At 39.1% G+C, this 19,513-nt stretch overlaps 1 protein-coding gene across 2 annotated transcripts in view; it reads right to left on the bottom strand.

Moving 5' to 3' along the window:
* csmd3b (CUB and Sushi multiple domains 3b) overlaps positions 1 to 19,513 on the bottom strand; it is a 493,867-nt gene that overhangs the window by 71,723 nt on the left and 402,631 nt on the right. For both annotated transcript variants that reach the window (XM_088329348.1, XM_088329349.1), the window contains exons 33-39: positions 19,250 to 19,366; positions 10,585 to 10,698; positions 10,406 to 10,501; positions 7,938 to 8,141; positions 7,385 to 7,509; positions 5,094 to 5,190; positions 1,190 to 1,294 (exon numbers count right to left, since the gene is read on the bottom strand). In XM_088329348.1, the coding sequence (XP_088185474.1) occupies positions 1,190 to 1,294; positions 5,094 to 5,190; positions 7,385 to 7,509; positions 7,938 to 8,141; positions 10,406 to 10,501; positions 10,585 to 10,698; positions 19,250 to 19,366 (858 nt within the window). The remainder of the gene's footprint in view (positions 1 to 1,189; positions 1,295 to 5,093; positions 5,191 to 7,384; positions 7,510 to 7,937; positions 8,142 to 10,405; positions 10,502 to 10,584; positions 10,699 to 19,249; positions 19,367 to 19,513) is intronic.

Raw genomic sequence — 19,513 nt, 5'->3', positions numbered from 1 at the left:
TCTAATGCATAAAGAAAACCTTTTAAAGAGGAAAAATGTCTACAGGGTGTTCCCTGCCCACGGCTGGGATTGGCTCCAGCACCCCCGCGACCCTACTGATGATAAACAGTGCAGATGATGGATGGATGGAACTACATTAATTGATGAGATTGAGGGAAGCTGGAAAATTAATGGGGGAAAAAAGCTGAATTAATATACTGTTTTAAAATTTTGTTAAGGGCAATTTAAAAAAAAATGCATAGAAAATACCAAATTCCATGTGATTTTTTTATTTTAAATTGCAATGTTTGCACCAATCAAATCACGTTCTGTATGAGAAAAAAAAATCAAAAGGTTCTAAATTAACACGACAATTATAAGATGACCACAGACCAGCGTAATCACACTGAATATTTTTTTTATATAATGAGTGAAAAAATGATCTTGTTGAACAAATGCACAATTTTACTCATACGGATTAAAATACCTACTATGAAAATTATTCTAATGATAAAAATAACATTTGAGAACATACAGCCTTTTTAAATGAATAACATTAAAACAACAAATAATGAGAATAAATTATGAGAATTATATAGCAAATTGTGGGGGTGGCCCTTAGTCTTAACAGTCTGATTCTTTCTCATGAAATCATCCCTTTTAAGCTTTGTTAACGCTCAAAACGTGCATTTAAGCAAGGTCAAAGGCGGCTTTCAAGTTTTGCTTTAATATCTATTTCTAAACATTTAACTCTTAGTTAAAGCTTAAAACCTGCTTTAACACAGGTGCTCGAGTACCTTCAAACCTTTATACAAGAGTTCAAAATACTAGCTGGCGAAAACCTACGAGGCATCGGGAGCACATGCAAACTGGGCAGGCTGGTAGCTGGAATCGAACCCAGGACCTCTGAACTGTGAGGCAGAAGTGTTAACCAGCTATACACTGTGTTGCCTTACACGTTTATATCTTAAGTTGAAGCTTTAAAGCCTTTATGTTAAAGGTACAATATTTTTTTTTCACCTGATATTCTCCCTACCATATATACTCGCATCCAAGCAGTATTAACAACTATAAAATAAAATACTAAAACCAGGGGGTCAGCCTTAACTGAATTACTTTGTGCATGAAGTAACTAGTAACTGTAACTAGTAACTGGAACTAATGTCTTCTTTCAGTAATGCACGAAACACTGCCCATGATGGGACGATACCTGTATATTCCAGGTGAAAACCGGCGGCAGAGACGCTGATATCAGAGCTGAAGCTGAGGTACAGGTTGTTGGATGTGCTGTTGAGCAGTGGTGGTATGGTAGTTCCTGGAAAAAAGAAAAAAAAAGAAAAAGAAAAAAAAAGGGAATAAGGAAGAGACGCCTGCTCGCACAGCAAACACAACACAGGCTTCCTCGGCCTTTCTCTCTTTTCAAAAGTAATGCAAAGGGCTGACTCTTTCCTCTATTCCAGGCCGATGTTTTATTTGAAAGCAGAGACGTCGGCCTGACCTAGTTGCCGAATAAGAACACGTCTAAAGCCGAGCTGTCACAGTTCACCGTGTATCCTCCTCGTGACGTACTTTCATGTTTGAGAATGTTAACTTCCGCTAAGCTACACTCTGCTTGACTCATTCAATGCAAGTACGAAGAAATATGTTGAAAAAGCTTTGTTCCTTAGTGCCAAAATGTAAAAATAATATTTCCTTGCTTTATTTGAACTATTATAAAGGGTTAGGAGCTGCTCATCTGTAAGTATCTGTCATGGTTTGGTGCCTGCAGTCTTTCTTTTCTACAAAAAATGGCAGAAAAACACAGTCTTTTTTCAGTCCCCCTCACTTTACCTCTCCCCAGGTTTTATTTTAATTAGAAAATAAGCCAGCTCTACTAAATATCTGAGCTCCCATCTTACATTGCTTAAATGTTTTGATTTCTGAAGACTTACACTCGCCACTCCAAGACCTAGCACTCCAACCACCTTCTTCAGTTCCCTGTTCGTCCCATTATTCTCCAGCGAAACCATCTTTTTTAAAGGTACTCCCAAATCGCCCTTTTAAGATTTTTTTCACCCCAAGACCACCTCTCTAGTTCAAGATCACCCCCTGAGCAGACCCACACCCTCTTTTCTCGTTAATAAAGTTTTTTGTTGCTGTTAAATAATAGGTGCTCCCATATGGCTATTAAGCGTCGGCCGGACTGCTAATTGGAACGATATTTGGGAATTTGCCGGATATGACAATTATTAAGCACACCGCCCAGCCGTTTTCTCTGTCTTCTGCATTCCGTCTGTGACGCTACCCACCCCGCGCCTTCTAATTGGATAAGCAACCGGGGTTGGAGACATTGAAGCAGATAGCTGTTCCTATTTAACACTGTCGGCAGTCAGACTGAAGACTGGAGCGAGAGTTGGGGGTGTTGCAAATATTTTTCATATGTGCGAATATCTTTCACATTTGCATATGAAAAAAAACATATCTGTCATCCATATTTTGAAGAAACTTAATACATTTGAACAAGTAAAAGCTACTGAAAGACGTGAGTGTAAGTTATTTTATAATAAGTCCTATGCCGACAACTAAATATTCTGTCGGCCTCCAAAATGAGTAAAAATGGCAAAAATTGGCTAGCTCCCTATTTGAAAAAAAAAACAGGCATTGAATGAGTTAAATGTCACTGCCGCACATCCATGTTTATGTCCTTCAGTGATTTTTAAATGTAATTTTTCAGTCCGCCGGTTCATGATCTGGGTTCCCCGGTTCATTTTTTCCCATCAAACCTATCGTGAGAGAATTGGGCTGATGGATGTGATTGGCTGGTGCGATTGAGGGGAATTAATTAGCCCGCCCGCTGTTTCCCTTCCCATTCCACAAGAAGGCTCATTTATTATCATGACAGAACTTTATAAATATATAAAGATATTTTTTCCTTCCTTGATGCATAATTGATGATGCAGCATAATTAACTGTGCGAGTTTTACGATAAATAATGAGATTTCCATCCAGTACTGTGCAATTGTGGCGAAATAAATGAATGGTTCTGATCCATGGCAAATGCTTCCATTCAGTGCAAAATACATCTAAGCTAAATTTGAAATAGACGGGTGGAAAACAAGTTAAAGCCAACTTTCGGCTGGTTTGCCAGACACGGCCCTGTGGATGACTGAATCCGGCCCGCCATAAATGTCAAACAAATGAAGTAAATGATTTCCATCGATATTCATGATTTTTAAAATAAATTCAAAATAAATGCTCACTCTGGCCGCTAGAGGACAGCAAAATATAGACCAGTAGTCAGCAACATGCGGCTCTTGAGCCACATGTGGCTCTTTTGTGCTCCTTTGGTAGCCCGTGGTTAAGTCTCGAGACATTATAGGGTTCGAATACCATTTGGATCAAACATCAGCCAATAAAGGTCCTAAGGCAAGACCCCTCTTGATATAACTGCCTACCTCACATCAAAATCCATTAACAGAATAAAGAAAATTTACAGGCCGCAAGGCGGACACGTCCCATTGATAACTTTATCTGGCCTGCCATAGCGGTCTATGTATATAAAAGAAAAAAAGCAAATTTTACGTATGAATCTTTCATAGATCCCCTTATATATTTAAATAACGTGGTGAGTTCATTCAGGAGTAGAACTGCATTCACTCAACTGTTAAAATAAACCAGTTAACTCATTCAACGGCAAACATGGAAATCATGGTTAATCTATTTAATGTGAATAGATGTCTTATGCTTAAAAAAGAGCCCTTGTCATTCATCATTATAATATGTAGGGTAGGGTACTAAAGTAGGCTGATTGATAAAGCAACATACTGAAAAACTTTTAAGTTGACATTCTTTTACTGCACAGACCGCCTGAAAACAAAGTCTTGATACAGCCACGGAGCCAAACTGAGTTTGACATGACGGTCAATCTCAATCAGAGTGGAGCCCCATGCAAAAGATATCACCTTGTGGAGTCTCAATTATTCTAAGAAAGGTGAGGAATCAGTCCAGAACTACACGACAGGATTTGGTCAATGACCTAAAAAGAGCTGGGACCACTGTTTCCAAGGTTATTGTAGGTAAAACACTAAGATGTCATGGTTAGAAATCATGCATGGCACGAAAGGTTATCCTGCTTAAACCAGCACATGTCAAGGCCTGTCTTAAGTTTGCATATGACCATTTGGATGATACAGATGAGTCATGGGAGAACGTTTCGTTGTCAGATGAGACCAAAATATAACTTTTGGTCATAATTCCACTAAGTGTGTTTGGTGGAAGAAGAATGAAGAGTAGAATCTGAAGAACACCATCCCTACTTTGAAGGAAGTGGATAGTGGCATCATGTCCAAGGGTGTTTTTCTGCACATGGGACACGACGAGTGCACTACATTAAAGAAAAGATGACTGGTGTCATGCATTGTGAGATTTTGGGGAACAACCTCCTTTCCTCAGTCAGATCATTGAAGATGGGTCGTGGCTAGGTCTTCCAACAGAACAACAACCCGAAGCACACAGCCAGTAAAACCAAGGAGTGGCTCCGTAAGAAGCAGATCAAGGGTTCTAGCATGGCCCAGCCAGTCTCCAGACCTGAACCCAATCAAAAATCTTTGGAGGGAGCTCAAACTCTGTGTTTCTCAGCGATAGCCCAGAAACCTGACTGATCTAGAAAAAATCCGTGTCGAGAAGTGGGCCAAGATCCCTCCTGCAGTGTGTCCAGACGTAGGGAAAAACTACAGGAAACGTTTGCCTCTGTAATAGCAAACAAAGGCTTCTGTACTAGATATTCACATTGATTTTCTCAGGTGTTCAAATACTTAAGTGCAGCTATCACACAAATAGATCATAAAAAAAATCATGCATTTTGATTTCTGAATTTTTCTTTTTAGTTTATCTCTGTCACAGTGGACATGAACCTACAATAAAATTTCAGACCGCCCCGTGATTTCTAAGTGGGAGAAATAGCAAAGCAACAGGGTGTTCAATTACTTATTTTATTTACTGTATGTATGTGCTTTGTGGTCAATTGTAAAAGGGTCAACACCATTTGTAATGATTTGCCATTGCACTGTTTAACTTTTCTACTTTCACAAAAGAAAACTTTAGTGTATGTCAGCCCGATGTGACAAGCGCCTTACCTGAATAGCTTCCCAGGCGGGGTGCGTGGTTGTCAGCGCCGTCGTAGAAATCCAAAGAGTCCCAGTTGTGCTCTGTGGCGAAACTCACAACTTGAACCTGGGCGGACAGAAAATAATTTTTTGGTCACAGCCTCCCAGCCTCTTCAACCTGCAGGAGAAATACTGCAAAGGTTCGGAGCCAGGACCAACAGGGTCAAGGGCAGCTTCTTTTAGCAGGCTGTAAAGACTATGAAGTCTCTCTCCTCTGCCAATCCATGCAAAACTGCTCTATTTGGATTGCAGCAATACTTGACACATTTCTTATTTTAAACATTTTTATATTTTTATATAAATTAAGTAATTTGATATGTGCTGTATGTTGTGCAAATAAAAGTTACAAGAAAGCAAATTGGAAAAAACTAATATGTTTAAAGATAACTTACAATGTCACTTGTTTACTCTTTGGCCAGCTGATGTTTTTTCATTTTCTAAAATAAACAATGTCCTTATTGTCTTACTTTTATTTTACAATATTTTTCACAAATATTCAGCCTCCAGCAATTCCCCCCACATGCCATTCTTCCTCTATAATGTGTTACGCCCTGAACAACTTTGCTAAATGTAAGATAAAAACAAATGGCTGGGGTAAAAAACAAAGCATAATAGCTCTTCGAACTCATTTGTTCACACATAGAATAAAATATTTAAATTTAAACTCTTCAAGGACACACCCCACATTTCAAAGTGCAAAAACTATCATATAGCATAATAATGCTCAAAATATCAAAGTTATCTGGCAATAGAACATTTATCTTGCAGTACATCATGTTTGAAAAGTTATATTAGAAGAAACATTACATTTTAGAATAATTAAGAAAAATCAAGCACAAACCCTTGTGTCAAGTCAAGTCATCTTTTTTTGTATAGCCTTAATCACAAAGAGTCTCAAAGGGCTGCACAGACCACGGATTATTGCAAAACACGGACTATTATTACACCATTCCCTAATCTAAAACCTACACGAAGGCGAGGAAAAAATCAAAAACCTCAACATGAGGAAAATGAAGAAACATTGAGAGGGGACATTTATTACCGTCCTCTTGTATGAATTACCTAGATTTTAAGTTGACAATATCTGTGTATTATTTCTTATTGCAACATCTATTGCAGCCTGGTCATCCTGGAAGGGGTACAATTGGTACAGTATTTAAAGAATTCAAAATTGTTTGTGCAGGTCGTTTAAACAAGATATCTAAAAAATATTCCTTTTAATTAAAATAAAAAAAAATATGAGTATATAAAGACAGTTATATAAATGAAAGCAAGTGTAACTTTTCAGATATGCAGAGAAGGAAGTGTGCCAATATGTCAATGAAGATACAATTAAAATAGTTAGGAAATTACCAAGAAATCTCAAATACAGAGGCACCCCACTTAACTCTTTGGTTATCGCTGAAGCACTGCTCCACATATTTTTATTGCGCATTGTGTGCTGCGTTCTGATTGGCTAAACAGAGGAAGATTAATCCAATCGCCAACAAACATGGTCCGCTCCACCCACTAAACCTTCTCAGGAGCCGCTTGTTGCTCCCTAATGGCAGCCTGGCCCGTTTTCAAAAATGTTTGATAAAGAAAAAATTGCAATATACAGTTTCTTGAACAGAAAAGTAAATGATGGCCTCAAAAGGATTACGTAAAGTGAAGTGGATTGGGTTCTTAATTTATTAAAGTGTGCAATAAAACAGTAAGATTATTTTCAAAATCCTACTTGGGTAGTACAGAGGTTTTTTGTAAAAAAAGAAACAGTTTATAAGATAGAGTACTTTTATTATTTTTTTTTCAAACAAGAGCTGTTAGACCCTGAGTTTGTGCTCTAATAACAATGAATTAATGGATGAATTCATCAAATAAATAAAGGTTTCTACTTTGCGGAATTTCACGCTTCGCAGGGGTTCTGCCCCTCATTAACAGCTATAACCGAGTGAATGCTGTACATATATAGCAATATCCAATAAATATTTATTTTAGAACAATATCAGTACTGAGTAAAGAAGAGGTGCTCAGGACAGTTCAGTCACCCGCAGAAGGCATAATTTATCTGCCCATTGTCTCGAAAGTGTCTTGCCGTCCCACACAATCAAGCGTTATCTCTTTAGCATGAGATGTTATCAGCTGTTTTTTGGAACATTCCCTTCCTTCCTTGCCGTGCTTTCGTCTGTCCTCCCGTCATCCGCCCGTCATCCTGGCTTATCCTCTCTTATCTGGCTTGGAATTGCTCAGCTCTTAAGAGAATGATCAACAAGGTCAGTTACCTGGATGCCGGCGCCTTCAGGGACAGACACCTTCCAAACGCAGTTCTGGTTGTTGTCATAAGGTTCCGGGTAGCCAGGGGACAGGATGGTGCCGTGGCGGGCACTCAAAACACCTCCACAGGGCACTTACAAGGAAAAATAAGGATATTTGTTACATTCATTCAGAAGATCATGGCAGCTTTTCGTATTTTTTGAGTAAGCTAGCTTGCTTGTGGTTGATTAGTTAAGTATCGATTTCTTTGACAAAAGTGAGTCAGTTGACTTCTGAGGGTATTCTTAGTGCCAAGCGAAATGAAAAACTGAAAATATTTTCCAAAAACACAGTCGTGAGTGGAACCCAATTATTTAAACATTTTATATTATATTTACAACTGAAAGCTAAAACGTATGCATTGCAAACATATTTCCCCCTGTTCCATCAGCTCAGCCAACTGACTCCTGAAGCTCCAAAATGACGTCTGAATGATCCAATGTCGTGATTTATACCTTGTTTATAGCACAACCCCACACTTTGCATTATTTTATATAGTACTATGTATTCTTTGTGAGTTACCGATGCAAGTGGGGAGGCTGTCGTTCCACTGTGCCAGGTTGTCGGGTACGCTCTCGCAGCGTATGGCGGTGGAGCCGTGCAGGATATAACCCGGGTTGCACTCGAACTGGACCAGGGAGCCCACAGCAAAGTCGTTCCCCAGCCGGCGGCCGAAACGCGGCTCTGGGACCGAGCTGCACTGCGTAGCGCTGGTCCGTGGCACGGCTGCACCACAAAAAAAATCGTATTTAGTCATATATTTTTTCATCCATAAGGCACACTAAACAATAAAGCACATGAATTTGAGACTACAGTAAGAACTTCCGCGTGTACGGGTAAATATGAATGCAAGGCAGCATTGCAATGTCTTAATTCGTGCCGCTAACTCAAACCACAAAACAATGTATGCAATCGGAATCAAACCCGACTAGTGGCAGTGAGAGAGCCGACATATCGCCACTGAACCACGATTGGTACAGATGACATACAAAAGGCATACGAGCTTATCTCATCGTCACACTATGTTTACGGTGCCAAAACACAAATATGCACAATTCATTGTAATTGGCTAAACAGTCTTTTCCACTTCTATTTTCCGACTTTTGCTTCTTCTCTCTTTCACAGTAATATTGACCCACAGGTGAAAAAGTGGAGAGACTGATTCCGAATGCACTATGTAAATCAGTGTTTCTGGCACAGTGAGGAAACTAGTGTGATAATGCATTTTGCTTCTCATCAGTACCACAGTGTCAGCTACCTTACCGCTGCGCCCTAAGTTCGAATCTGATTGAATACAATGCATTGCGATTCAGGCCACCTATGATTGTGCATGTCTATAAGTACTGCATGTATTTCAAATCTTATCCACCCTATTCGGCGGTAAATAAGGTAAAACACCAATTTACAGAGTTCATTTTGATAGGTTCAAGAGTCTCTCCACTTCTTCACCTGTGTGTCAATAACCACTCAGTTTAATATGTACGCGTACGTAAAATAGCCTGTATAGTATTTTTTCTGAAAGACTTTCAGTAGTCTCCATTCTCTTACATTAATCGGTGAAAAAGTGGAGACATATTTATTAGTATGCACTAGGCAAATCGTAATCGAATTTTACAGAGCGGAAAAAAATGAACAGTACTATCCAAGCTCTTTTACGTATGGATACATATTAAACCGAGAGGTTATTGATGCAAAGGGGGTCATAACAAGGTTAACTCTAATAACGTATCATATGTAATGTGTCCTACTAGTGGGTTACTGTGTCGGCACTCCCACCGCTTTTACACGGGTTCAATTTCCATTGCATGTTTTACGTTTTTTTTTTTCAAATTAAGGTCAGCTGTGTTTATTGATTTGATCAAACCATTGCTAAAATACATATTACCGTAAAATCTTGTATGGTAACACATACTAATAATCACTATAAAATTCCACTCTTATGGGCCTGGTCACACAGCCTTTTGCGTCTGTATCGCGGGTAAAATTTTTCGATTTTTTTTTGCCCGTGGTTGCCCGCGGTAGAAAATGCGCAAAATTGGCCAACCCGCTGTTCATCATTGGTATGCCCGCAAAACAGACTGTTCCGTGTACTCATCGCGTCAGTTCCACGTCATTTCCGCGTGTGGACCACGGGTATAAAAGCTGCTGAGCCGGGCTGTAGAAATCATAACCGCACAAGACACAGTCCCGTGAAGATCAAGATTTCAAGCTATGGCACCGAAGAAGAAGCCAATATGTTATTATTGTAATAGTTTTTCATTTTTATTTTATTATCTTGTTATGAAATGAAAAGAAATGTCAAGAAATAAAAAATGGATTAAGACGAGGTCACTACGGTGACGGGGATCCATGTTCACCCCTTGACGTCTCGAGCACAACTGACGTGTGCTCGGCAAATCGCGCTGTATATACGCGGAGAAAGGCGTTTGACCGTCACACGCGTAACACGCTAATTTCACGTAATAACACCGCGATACAGGCGCAGAACAAACGTGCTATGACCATGCTCCACCCGCGATTACCCGCTAAAATTTCGCGTCCTACCCGCGTGTAACCACGTCCTGGCCGCGGCCGTAGCACGTCGTTCCGCGTCTGTACTGCGTCATTACCTCGTGTGTACCACGTGTGCCGCCCGCGCTTACCCGTGGTCTAAAGTTTTGAGCAGCCCAAAACTTTTTCGCGCGGCCAACCGCGTGTGAATTTCCGACCGCGAGTAAAGCACTGCTGTATCTCGTCTATATGGCGATCTCAAAGCGTCCAACATCGCTGCTTCACGGGCAGAAATTTCTGGCCGTGATTCAGCCTCGATACGCCCGTGAAAGGCTCTGTGACCGGGCCCTATCAACCGTATTATGCAGTATGAAGCCTGCGCAGGGTTGTAGGACGCACTTTAAAATTTCTGGCCAAATTCAGTTTTAAAGTGCACCTTACAGTTCGGTAATTCAATGATCTCTGATAAGTCATGATATCAACATAATTGACAGGCGGACCTTGGTAGACAAAGTGGAAGCCTTTGGCGGTTTCCGGCCCCACAGTGGTGAACTTAACGCTGATCTGATTGCCTGAACTCAGTGGCAACGACTCTCCTGAAAGCAGATCATATCATTATTTGTTAGGCACACATGAGGCCTATTTTCACCCATTGGCACGCTCATCCATCAGCGCTTACCCGAGTGTGACCCGGAAAGAGAGGACAAAAGTGTGCTCTGCTGAGTCGGCCCATCGTAGATTTCTACCACGTCATTCAGCGATGTCTGGAAAAGCACAAACTGACCGAAGAGTACTGAAAAAAGGACAATGGGAAATAAAGAGTCAGGGTTTGTAAGGATGCTTGAAATTGTTGAAAAACTTAAATTTCAATGTTTAAACTTGAGCCTGTAAATTGGGTTTGTTCTTTAGTGTTAATATACTACTGTATAGAGTATTTGATAAAGAAATACATACAATTTTCTACCTCAGGGGTTTTGACTATTGCAGGACCTTTTTTGGAATTAAACAGTTAAGGTTAAGTGAAAGGGAAGCAGAAACTAACACAGTGGTTCTGAAAATTAGGATGGTCTTTATTGACAAAACTTGGAACAAAGTAACAAACAAACAAGCAGGCACAACATGCACGATGCGTCCAAACTAAATCAAACCTAAAAAAGAACAAAACAGAAACAAAGACAAAATCCTGGAAATTTAAAATGCAAGGAACAAAGCAAAAACACTAACAAGTGGGCACTAAATGACTAGTGACATGTCCAAACAAGAAACTAGATACAAAATAAATAAAACCTGGCATGTCAGTGGAAGTTTAGGGAAGAAAGTGATAAAACAAAATAAAAATAAAAAGGGCAAAAAACAACTAGAAAAATGCCCAAAACAGGAACAAAATAAAAGCAAATCAGAGGTAGTAATGACAGTGGAAATAAAAATGTGTGTTGTACTTATTGTCATTGTAAAGGGTCAAAATAATTAGAGGCAGGTGTTTGGTGATTGGACACACCTGTGCCCATTTCCAAACCCAGTTGGGATCCTTGGAAATGCATGATTTTTTAAGGTGTTTTCAAGGATTGTAATGTGCTTGAATTTTGGGTGAAGTGCTTGTAGACGCTTGAAACTTAATACGATCTTTCTCAACGAGTTTGCTTAAAAATGACAACAACTGTGCTCTCTGATTTTTTTTCACGGACTAACGGCAGCTCGGTTTGTATGTCCTTTTCCTAAGAAGCGTCATTGGCCTGTAGGGGTCATGCCCAGCGAGATACTGTCGGTCCATGCTACACCTAAACAGGGCAATATAAAAAGTATTAGTATTAATATTAGTGCAAGGATAACATATCAATTCTGGGCATTTATTATGAGCCATGCAAAAAAATAAAAGAAGCATTTCCAGGTTAAATTTTAACTTCCTGCAAATGTAACTCAACTTTAACTCAAAACTGCTATGGGGAGATATTTGTCCCGAAAACAAATATATTTGCAATTCACTCAAGACAAAAAAAATATATACCTTGTTAAATACACACGCAAAATTAAACATAACATATGTAAATTGCAGATGTTTTTGTGGCTCTTCACACTAGAGTTCTTATATTAATGGTACTGGATGAATTGGAAAAGTTGCTTTGAAAGTCCTTAAAAGGCATTTGCCAATTTGGCAATGAAAAGGGTTACATTATGTTTACCTTCGCAATGAAAGTGTCAGTTTTAGACAAGATCAGATCACAAACCATCCGAAAAAATGCACCCATTCCCAGGGAACAAATTGCAAAAACATTGCACTCTGTTTGCGGCACCCACTTCAACCCCCCCCCAAAATAAAACAAAACATATGACTCTCAACACGACTTTTTTACAGGAATAAGGTTGAAACATCGCCGGTACGAAGCGCTACTCGTGAAAAAAGTAAGGCACTTTTAAGCAAAAGTTGTAATCAGATGAGAAAAGCCGCGGGATTATACGTGGCGCTGGGTGAATGGTGCGTGGGGAGCCGCCTTGGCCCGATAGAGCCATCAGGAGGCTTAGCGCGGGTTTTTAAAATCAATCTGGGCAGCAGGAGCCGCTGGCACTCGCTCGTTAATTACTAGCTAACGTCTAAAAGGACGGTACTTCTTCTTCGCCTCGGTGCGTGATGAAAAGGCGCCGCGGCCGAATGGGAATTGCACCCGGGACTCTCGTATAATACCTGGAAAATCGAAGCGCGTATATGCTATAAAGGGAGGCTGCGGCCATGTCCTTAATGATACTCGAGGCGGGGTCTCAGGCAATAGGATAGAGGGTGGGTAAGTACAGTTGTATGCAAAAGTTTGGGCACCCCTGATCATTTACAAGATTTTCCTTTGTAAATCATTGCTTGTTCGGATCAGCAATTTCAGTTAAATATATCAAATAGCAGACAAACACAGTGGTATCTGAGAAGTGAAATCAAGTTCATAGGATTTACAGATAATGTGCAATAATTGCATAAACAAAAGTAGGCAGGTGCATAAATTTGGGCAACCCAACAGAAAAATTACATCAATATTTAGTAGATCCGGCTTTTGCAGAAATTACAGCCTCAAAACGTTTCCAATATCTTCAAATGAGGGTCTGGATTATGGTTGAAGGTATTTTTGACCATTCTTCTTCACAAAACATCTCCACTTCAGTCAGGTTTAATGGTTTTTGAGCATGGACAGCACGCTATAAATCAAACCACAGATTTTAATTAATATTCAGGTCTGGGAACTGATATGGCCATTCCAGAACATTGTAATCTGGATGAATTTGAGCAGTGTTAGTGGTCATCGTCTTGTTGAAGTATCCAGCCCCGGCGGAACTTCGGCTTTGCCACTGATTCAAGAACATTGTTCGCAAGAATCTGCTGATACTGACTGTAATCCATGCAACCTTCAACTTTGAGAAGATTGCCAGTACCTGCACTGGCCACACAGCCCCACAGCATGATGGAACCACCACCAAATTTTACTGTGGGTAGCAAGTGTTTGTCTTGGAATGCTGTATTCTTCCGCCATTCATACCGCACCTTGTTATTTCCGAATAACTTCATTTTAGTTTCATGAGTCCACAGCACCTTATTCCAAAACAAAGCTGTCTTGTCCAAATGTGCGTTAGCATACCTCAAGGGACTCTGTTCGTGGCATGTGCGCAGAAAAAGCTTCTGCCGCATTACTCTCCCATATAGCATCTTTGTCCAATGTCCGCTGAATAGTTGAACGATGCGCAGTGACACCATCTGCAGCAAGATCACGTTGTAGGTCTTTGGAGCTGGTCTGTGGGTTGAGTTTGACTGATCTCACCAGCCTTTGCCTATGCTTATCAGAGATTTTTCTTGGCCTGGCACTGCGGTCCTTAACTGGAACTGTGCCTGTGAGCTTCCATTTCCTCACTATGTTCCTCACTATGGTCCTCACAGTGGAAACTGACAGCTGACATATCTGAGCTAGCTTTTTGTATTGTTCCCCTAAACCATGATTTTGAACAATCTTTGTTTTCAGGTCATTTGACAGTTGTTCTGAGGCTCCGATGTAGCCACTCTCCAGAGATGATGCAAAGAGGAGAACAACTTGCAACTGGCTGCCTTAAATACCCTTTCTCTTGATTGGCTTTATCTGTGTATGTAGGTCAAGGGTCAATGAGCTTACCAAACAAATTTTGTGTTCCAATAATTATTACTATAGGTATTCAAATCAATAAATCAACAAGGGTGCCCAAATGTATGCACCTGCCTACTTTTGTTTAAGTAATTATTTCACACTTTCTGTAAATACTATGAATTTAATTTCACTTCTCAGGTATCATTGTGTTTGTCTGCTGTATGATATTTTTAACTGATATTGCTGATCGGAACAAACAATGATTTATAAAGGAAAATCTTCCAAATGATCAAGGTTGCCCAAACTTTTGCATACGGCTGTATTTGGAGTCGGTGGCCACATTGGGTTAAAAATGTGGCTGTGGGGCCGATCATGCGAATGTATTCAATTTTTCTCATTTATGAATAATTATATATGCAGGATATGTTTCTTTAGATTTTTTTTCCAAATTAAATTGGTTTTGAAACACTCACATTGAAAGGCAGACGATGTATTAGGTCCCTGTTAAAGGACCTAATGTGATATTTAGTTTTGTAGTATTACTGTAGTTGTACTTTTTTGTAGTATTTTTGCAGTCTGATTTTTGTAGTATTTCTATAGTCTAATTATTTCAGTATTACTTTAGTTGTCAAAATAAATGTGCCTTAGCAGAGACAGACAGACGCGTAATTCCGCGGTGGGCATTTATTAGGTAATGAAGTAACGACTTCAATGTTGCCTAATGTAGAGGAGTAAAAGTACTGTTTTATCTTCACAAATTTACTCAAGTAAAAGTATAAGGATTAAAAAGTATTCCTAGAAGTACAAAAATTCCCAAAATTTACTCAAGTAAATGTATCGGAGTATAAGTACCCACCTCTGTATATACATATGTATTTTTTTGTGAATGTTTTTTTTGTTCAGCAGAAGGTTTAACCAAGAGAGGGTGGAAACGTATACAGGCATTCTTGCACTGAGAGTCCATGAGGATGACTATGACTCGAGTCAAGCCTCAATTATCGCATGCCTCAAGCCAACAATGCTTCACAAGGTTGCTGGTCTTCCTTTAAAGGAAAAAGGATGAAAAAATGGCTTCACTTTATTGGAAAAGCTTATTTCATGTCTGAATAATGCTCACATAGAGGAGGCATTAGGCCATACTTTGCTTCTTTGAGAATCACAAACCAAAACCAATCCTCCTAAAGACAGCTTATGTCCAAAGGGGGCAACGTTTTTAAGTGCTCGAAAATACTTCAAGATGAAAATAATAAATATCCAAGAGCAGTCTCGGTTAGCTGTATCTGTGCTTATTGCAGGGGGTGTCAAAGTCAGTTGGGGTCGGGGGCCACGTGAAAAAACATTCTCTCAGAGAGAATAGAGAGTGAAAAAAAGAGAAAGACAATGTAATGAGAGAGGGGGAGAATAGAGATATAAAGAGAGAAATAAAGAGAGTAAAAAGAGAAAAAGAAATTATAAAAGGAGAGAAAGAAAGAGATATGTAGAATAAGAGATAAACAAAAGTGAGAGAGTAAAGAAGAATGAGGGAATGAAAGAGGGGGAGGAAAAGAAAGAGAGAAAGAGAGAAAAATAAAGTAAAAATAAAGAGAAACAAAGAGAGATATACATAGAGTAGTATAGCTCAAGTGACTTTGCGATTTGCGCCTGGCTTTGTCAACATCCAATTTCAAACTGCAGCTCATTTCTCTCTTGTGCTTCTCTGTTGTTGTCCCACGGGCCGGATTAAAAGCCACCAACGCGGCTTGCTAAATGGAAGGAGACTGTTGATTATCTTAAAGAGAGCTGCTATTAATAATATTCGCTGGCGGGCACAGTTGGACCCCTTTTCAAATAATTACTGATTGTTAGTCAGAGCCGATTAGCTAATATGCTTTCAGACAACCTTCTGCTAATGATGGTGATAACTGCAACAATGTCTTGGAGATATCAAATCAATACAAACTCGGATCAATTTAAAGCAGTAATTCAGTATATTGTGAGAATGCTATTTTAATTTTTCCACAGGGTTCGTACACTTTTTATAGGCCAAATTCCAGCACTTTTAAGGACATTCAAAGCCAACTATCCTATTTATTGAATGGTAGTGGAATAAGAAATACAGTGTGAACATTTAATACGTTTAATATTTTGCAGAGCCACAAATATATCTGTGATTTCCGTACGCAATCAAGACATTTTCATTTTAAAACTTAAATAAATAGCAAATCAATTTTTTTAGACAAATCTCTCCCTATTTAGGTGCTGGGTAAAAATATCAAAAATAAATTGCCATATTTTTCAGTTGCAGGAAATTGTTCCTATTACAATTTACCACTGAGAAATTCTTCCTTAATATTTTGAATGGCCCATAATAAATGTCAGTAATTGATACGTAATCCTAATACACATTTCATAGGGCTCTTTGAAGGTGTGGTATGCGCTTGGGCGGGACAATGGTAAACAAATAAATGCCAGTTGCAGTTAATCACGAGGAAAGAAGAAATGCAGTGGGAAAAAGAAGCCACAGGAGAGCAGTATCGGCTTCATTTTTAGCAGACCTATTGAGAAACATGGCAACAATTTCAAGCATTTATTAGCACTTCAATCATTAAAAACACAGTGGAGCATTTTCAACGATTTCAAGCACACGGAAGAACCAGTATGATAAAATATTGTATAGGTGTTTAAGTTTTGGAACATTCGAGTTGCTGTACTAAACTTTTGGCAGTTGATCCTAACGGAAATGGCAACTCCTAACACTTTTCTTTAGACCAGAAACAAAATTCTGCTAGGAAGTAAAAACTTTCAACATCATGAAAAAGCTAAAATAATAAACATGCAACCTTTTTGTAACTCATTTTTTACCTCCTCCTTGTATGGAGCACCTTTTGTTATATCCCTTTGTCCTGCAAATGAATCTTTGTCATTCCGCTCATGTCTTTGCCCGTTCACATGTTTTATGATGCATTTTTTTAGCGTAAGTTTGTATCCGATTATGTTATGGAACCTCCAAGTATGCCCTGGTATCATTACTCGCACATCCCTTTTATTTACTTTTACTGCAAATTTGTATTGTCTCCAAATATCAGTTATTACACCCTCATTGACGACTACGAATCAGTATCCACGCAGGCCACAAAAATCCCCATTTTCTGTGTGCCAAGAATAAGAAACTGAAGACAAAAGTGTATACGCCCCAAGAAATCTCAAACTTAATTTTTTAGAATCACCATCTTTGCCTTGACAGCTTGTCAAGATTTTCCGCCTATGAAGTCCAATTTTGGGCAAAGAATGGAATAAAACTTGGACAGAATCCAGAACGGCTCGTTCATGAGTGTGTGAAGATATAACTCCGATTCTAATTAATCTCAATGGAGACATTTTGAGATAAATGTTAAGCAGATGCGACGGTAGAAGATTTTAAACCGTGGCAATGATGAATACCTAAAGGGATTCCACATTGGACATTGATGTGGGGTGTATTTAACAAATTGGAAGGAGAAACATGCTGGCTCAATTAGTGAGCGACACGATGGCTTCCAGTGGCTGTAGTCAAGTGGAAAGAAGGACTGCTACTACTAACAGCGGTGTTATAAAAAAAAATCCGGCCCAAGATCAGAGAGGAACCTGCTTGATCTCCCAGGCCCTGATTCCCTAATTAACCCTGACCTGGAATGCAATGAGTGGACGGCCAGCATCTTTTGATCAGCCATTATGTCCTCACAGCTTTTATCCGTGAAGGTTAAAACAGTCAGAGATTTGATCCAGGGTGGCATAAAATGAACTCATTAAAATTGTGTCTGCAATACGGAGGGAAAGTGTGACCACACAATTACCGTATTTTCCATACTATTAGGCACACTAAGGGGCATTAAATTAATACTACAGTAAGAGAAACGGTGTGTATTCGTGTATTACTGCTGGCTATTTATACTCCAACCTTTTTCAAGCTTAGAGATACTTTTTGTTACTTAGAAGCGCAAATGGCACCCAGTTTAATATGGACTTTTAAAATAACACCTTGTACTACTTACCAAGTTTTTGCCAGGTTAATCATTATGAGTAAAAAGAAAAAAGAGAAAGATAGGGAGTAAGAAATGGAAAGAAAAAGGAAAGGAGAAAGAGAGAGGTAAATAGAAGAAAGAAAGAAACAAGAAACGGGAAAGAAGAAATAAGAAAAAAGGTGATAAAAAAGAAAAAGAAAGAAAAAAGAAAGAATGAATGAAAGAAAAAAAATAATTATACAAAAAAAGAGGAAAAGAAAGAAAGAAAGCAAAGAAAAAATGAAAGAAAGAAAAAAAAGAAAGCAAAAGGAAAGAAAGAAAGAAAAAAAAGAAAAACAGAAAGAAAGCAAAATAAAAAAGAAAGAAAGAGAAAAACAAAGGAAGAAGAAAGAGAAATAGAAGAAGAGAAAGAGAAGAAGAGAGATAAGTAGGAAGTAGGGTTACAGTAAGTTGACTCAGGCACCAGGTTGGAGACCATTATCCCACAGTATATAATAAACCAAGTCTTGCTGACCGGACTAATAAAAGATTTCATGCAACCGAGATTGAACCCGAGTAGTGGCGGTGAGAGCGCCGACACTGACACTAGACCACCAGTGGTACAGATGACACGAAAAGGCATTTGAGTTCATCTCAGTATTTTAACTCACGGGGCCCAAAACACTGATTTGCATTGTGCATTTCATCCTGCATTCAGATAAGCAGTCTCTCCACTTTCTCACATGTGTGTCAACAACGTTGTTGTTTCCTATGTATACGAAAAAAGAAAAGCTTGTGTAGTATTTTCTTGAAAGACGAGAGTTGGTGAAGAAGTGGAGAAAATATTTAACCTATTAGAATGCACTTTGAAAATCAGTGTGATAAAAAGATAAGCTCTAAGGCTTTTTTTTGTCTGTCACCTGTACCACTGCTGGTAAAGTGTAAAGGAACTCGTGCTACTGCTCGGGTTTAATTACCGTTGCATTTTTCATCGATTGATCAATAATGCACAAGAATTACTTCATATATATAAACGATACTATACCTTAAAACAATGTATAGTAACAGATTCTTATAACCATTGTATGCATTTTCAATTGTTTCCACCCTATTATGCATTATATAGGATACACCTGGTTATAAAGTTCCTTTTTCAAATTTCTGGCCAAGCTGGGGTTTTCGAGTGCCCCTTATATTATGGAAAGTACGGTAAATTAGACATCTCTCCTTTCATTTGAGGAACTAGAAATCGGGGACTTTCTATTTTTTTCAGCAAAAAATCGTAGATGCTTACCAAATTCTCGCGGCACGGAGATGGAATAGACGCAGATTTGCCCGGTGGTGTAGTTTCGAGGGAAGTTTGGAGACAAAACTGTTCCTTCTGATCCCGTTGAGCGACTACCGCAGGGAGCTGGGGAAAGAAAGACGATTCAAGAAAGCCGAGCAGTTCTTTAAAGCTATATCTTAACAGATTTTTTTTTTCAATCATGTTTAGAAAGGGTAGTGTTCCTCCACTCATTTAGGCAAATATGTTGAAAAATATAACATGCACCTAGGG

The sequence above is a fragment of the Urocampus carinirostris genome, chromosome 2 (genome assembly GCF_059441175.1).
Source record: "Urocampus carinirostris isolate Australia breed hairy pipefish chromosome 2, RoL_Ucar_1.0, whole genome shotgun sequence".
Lineage (NCBI taxonomy): Eukaryota > Metazoa > Chordata > Actinopteri > Syngnathiformes > Syngnathidae > Urocampus > Urocampus carinirostris.
Note: the sequence above shows the minus strand (reverse complement) of the source record. Positions and strands in the feature narration are given on the sequence as shown.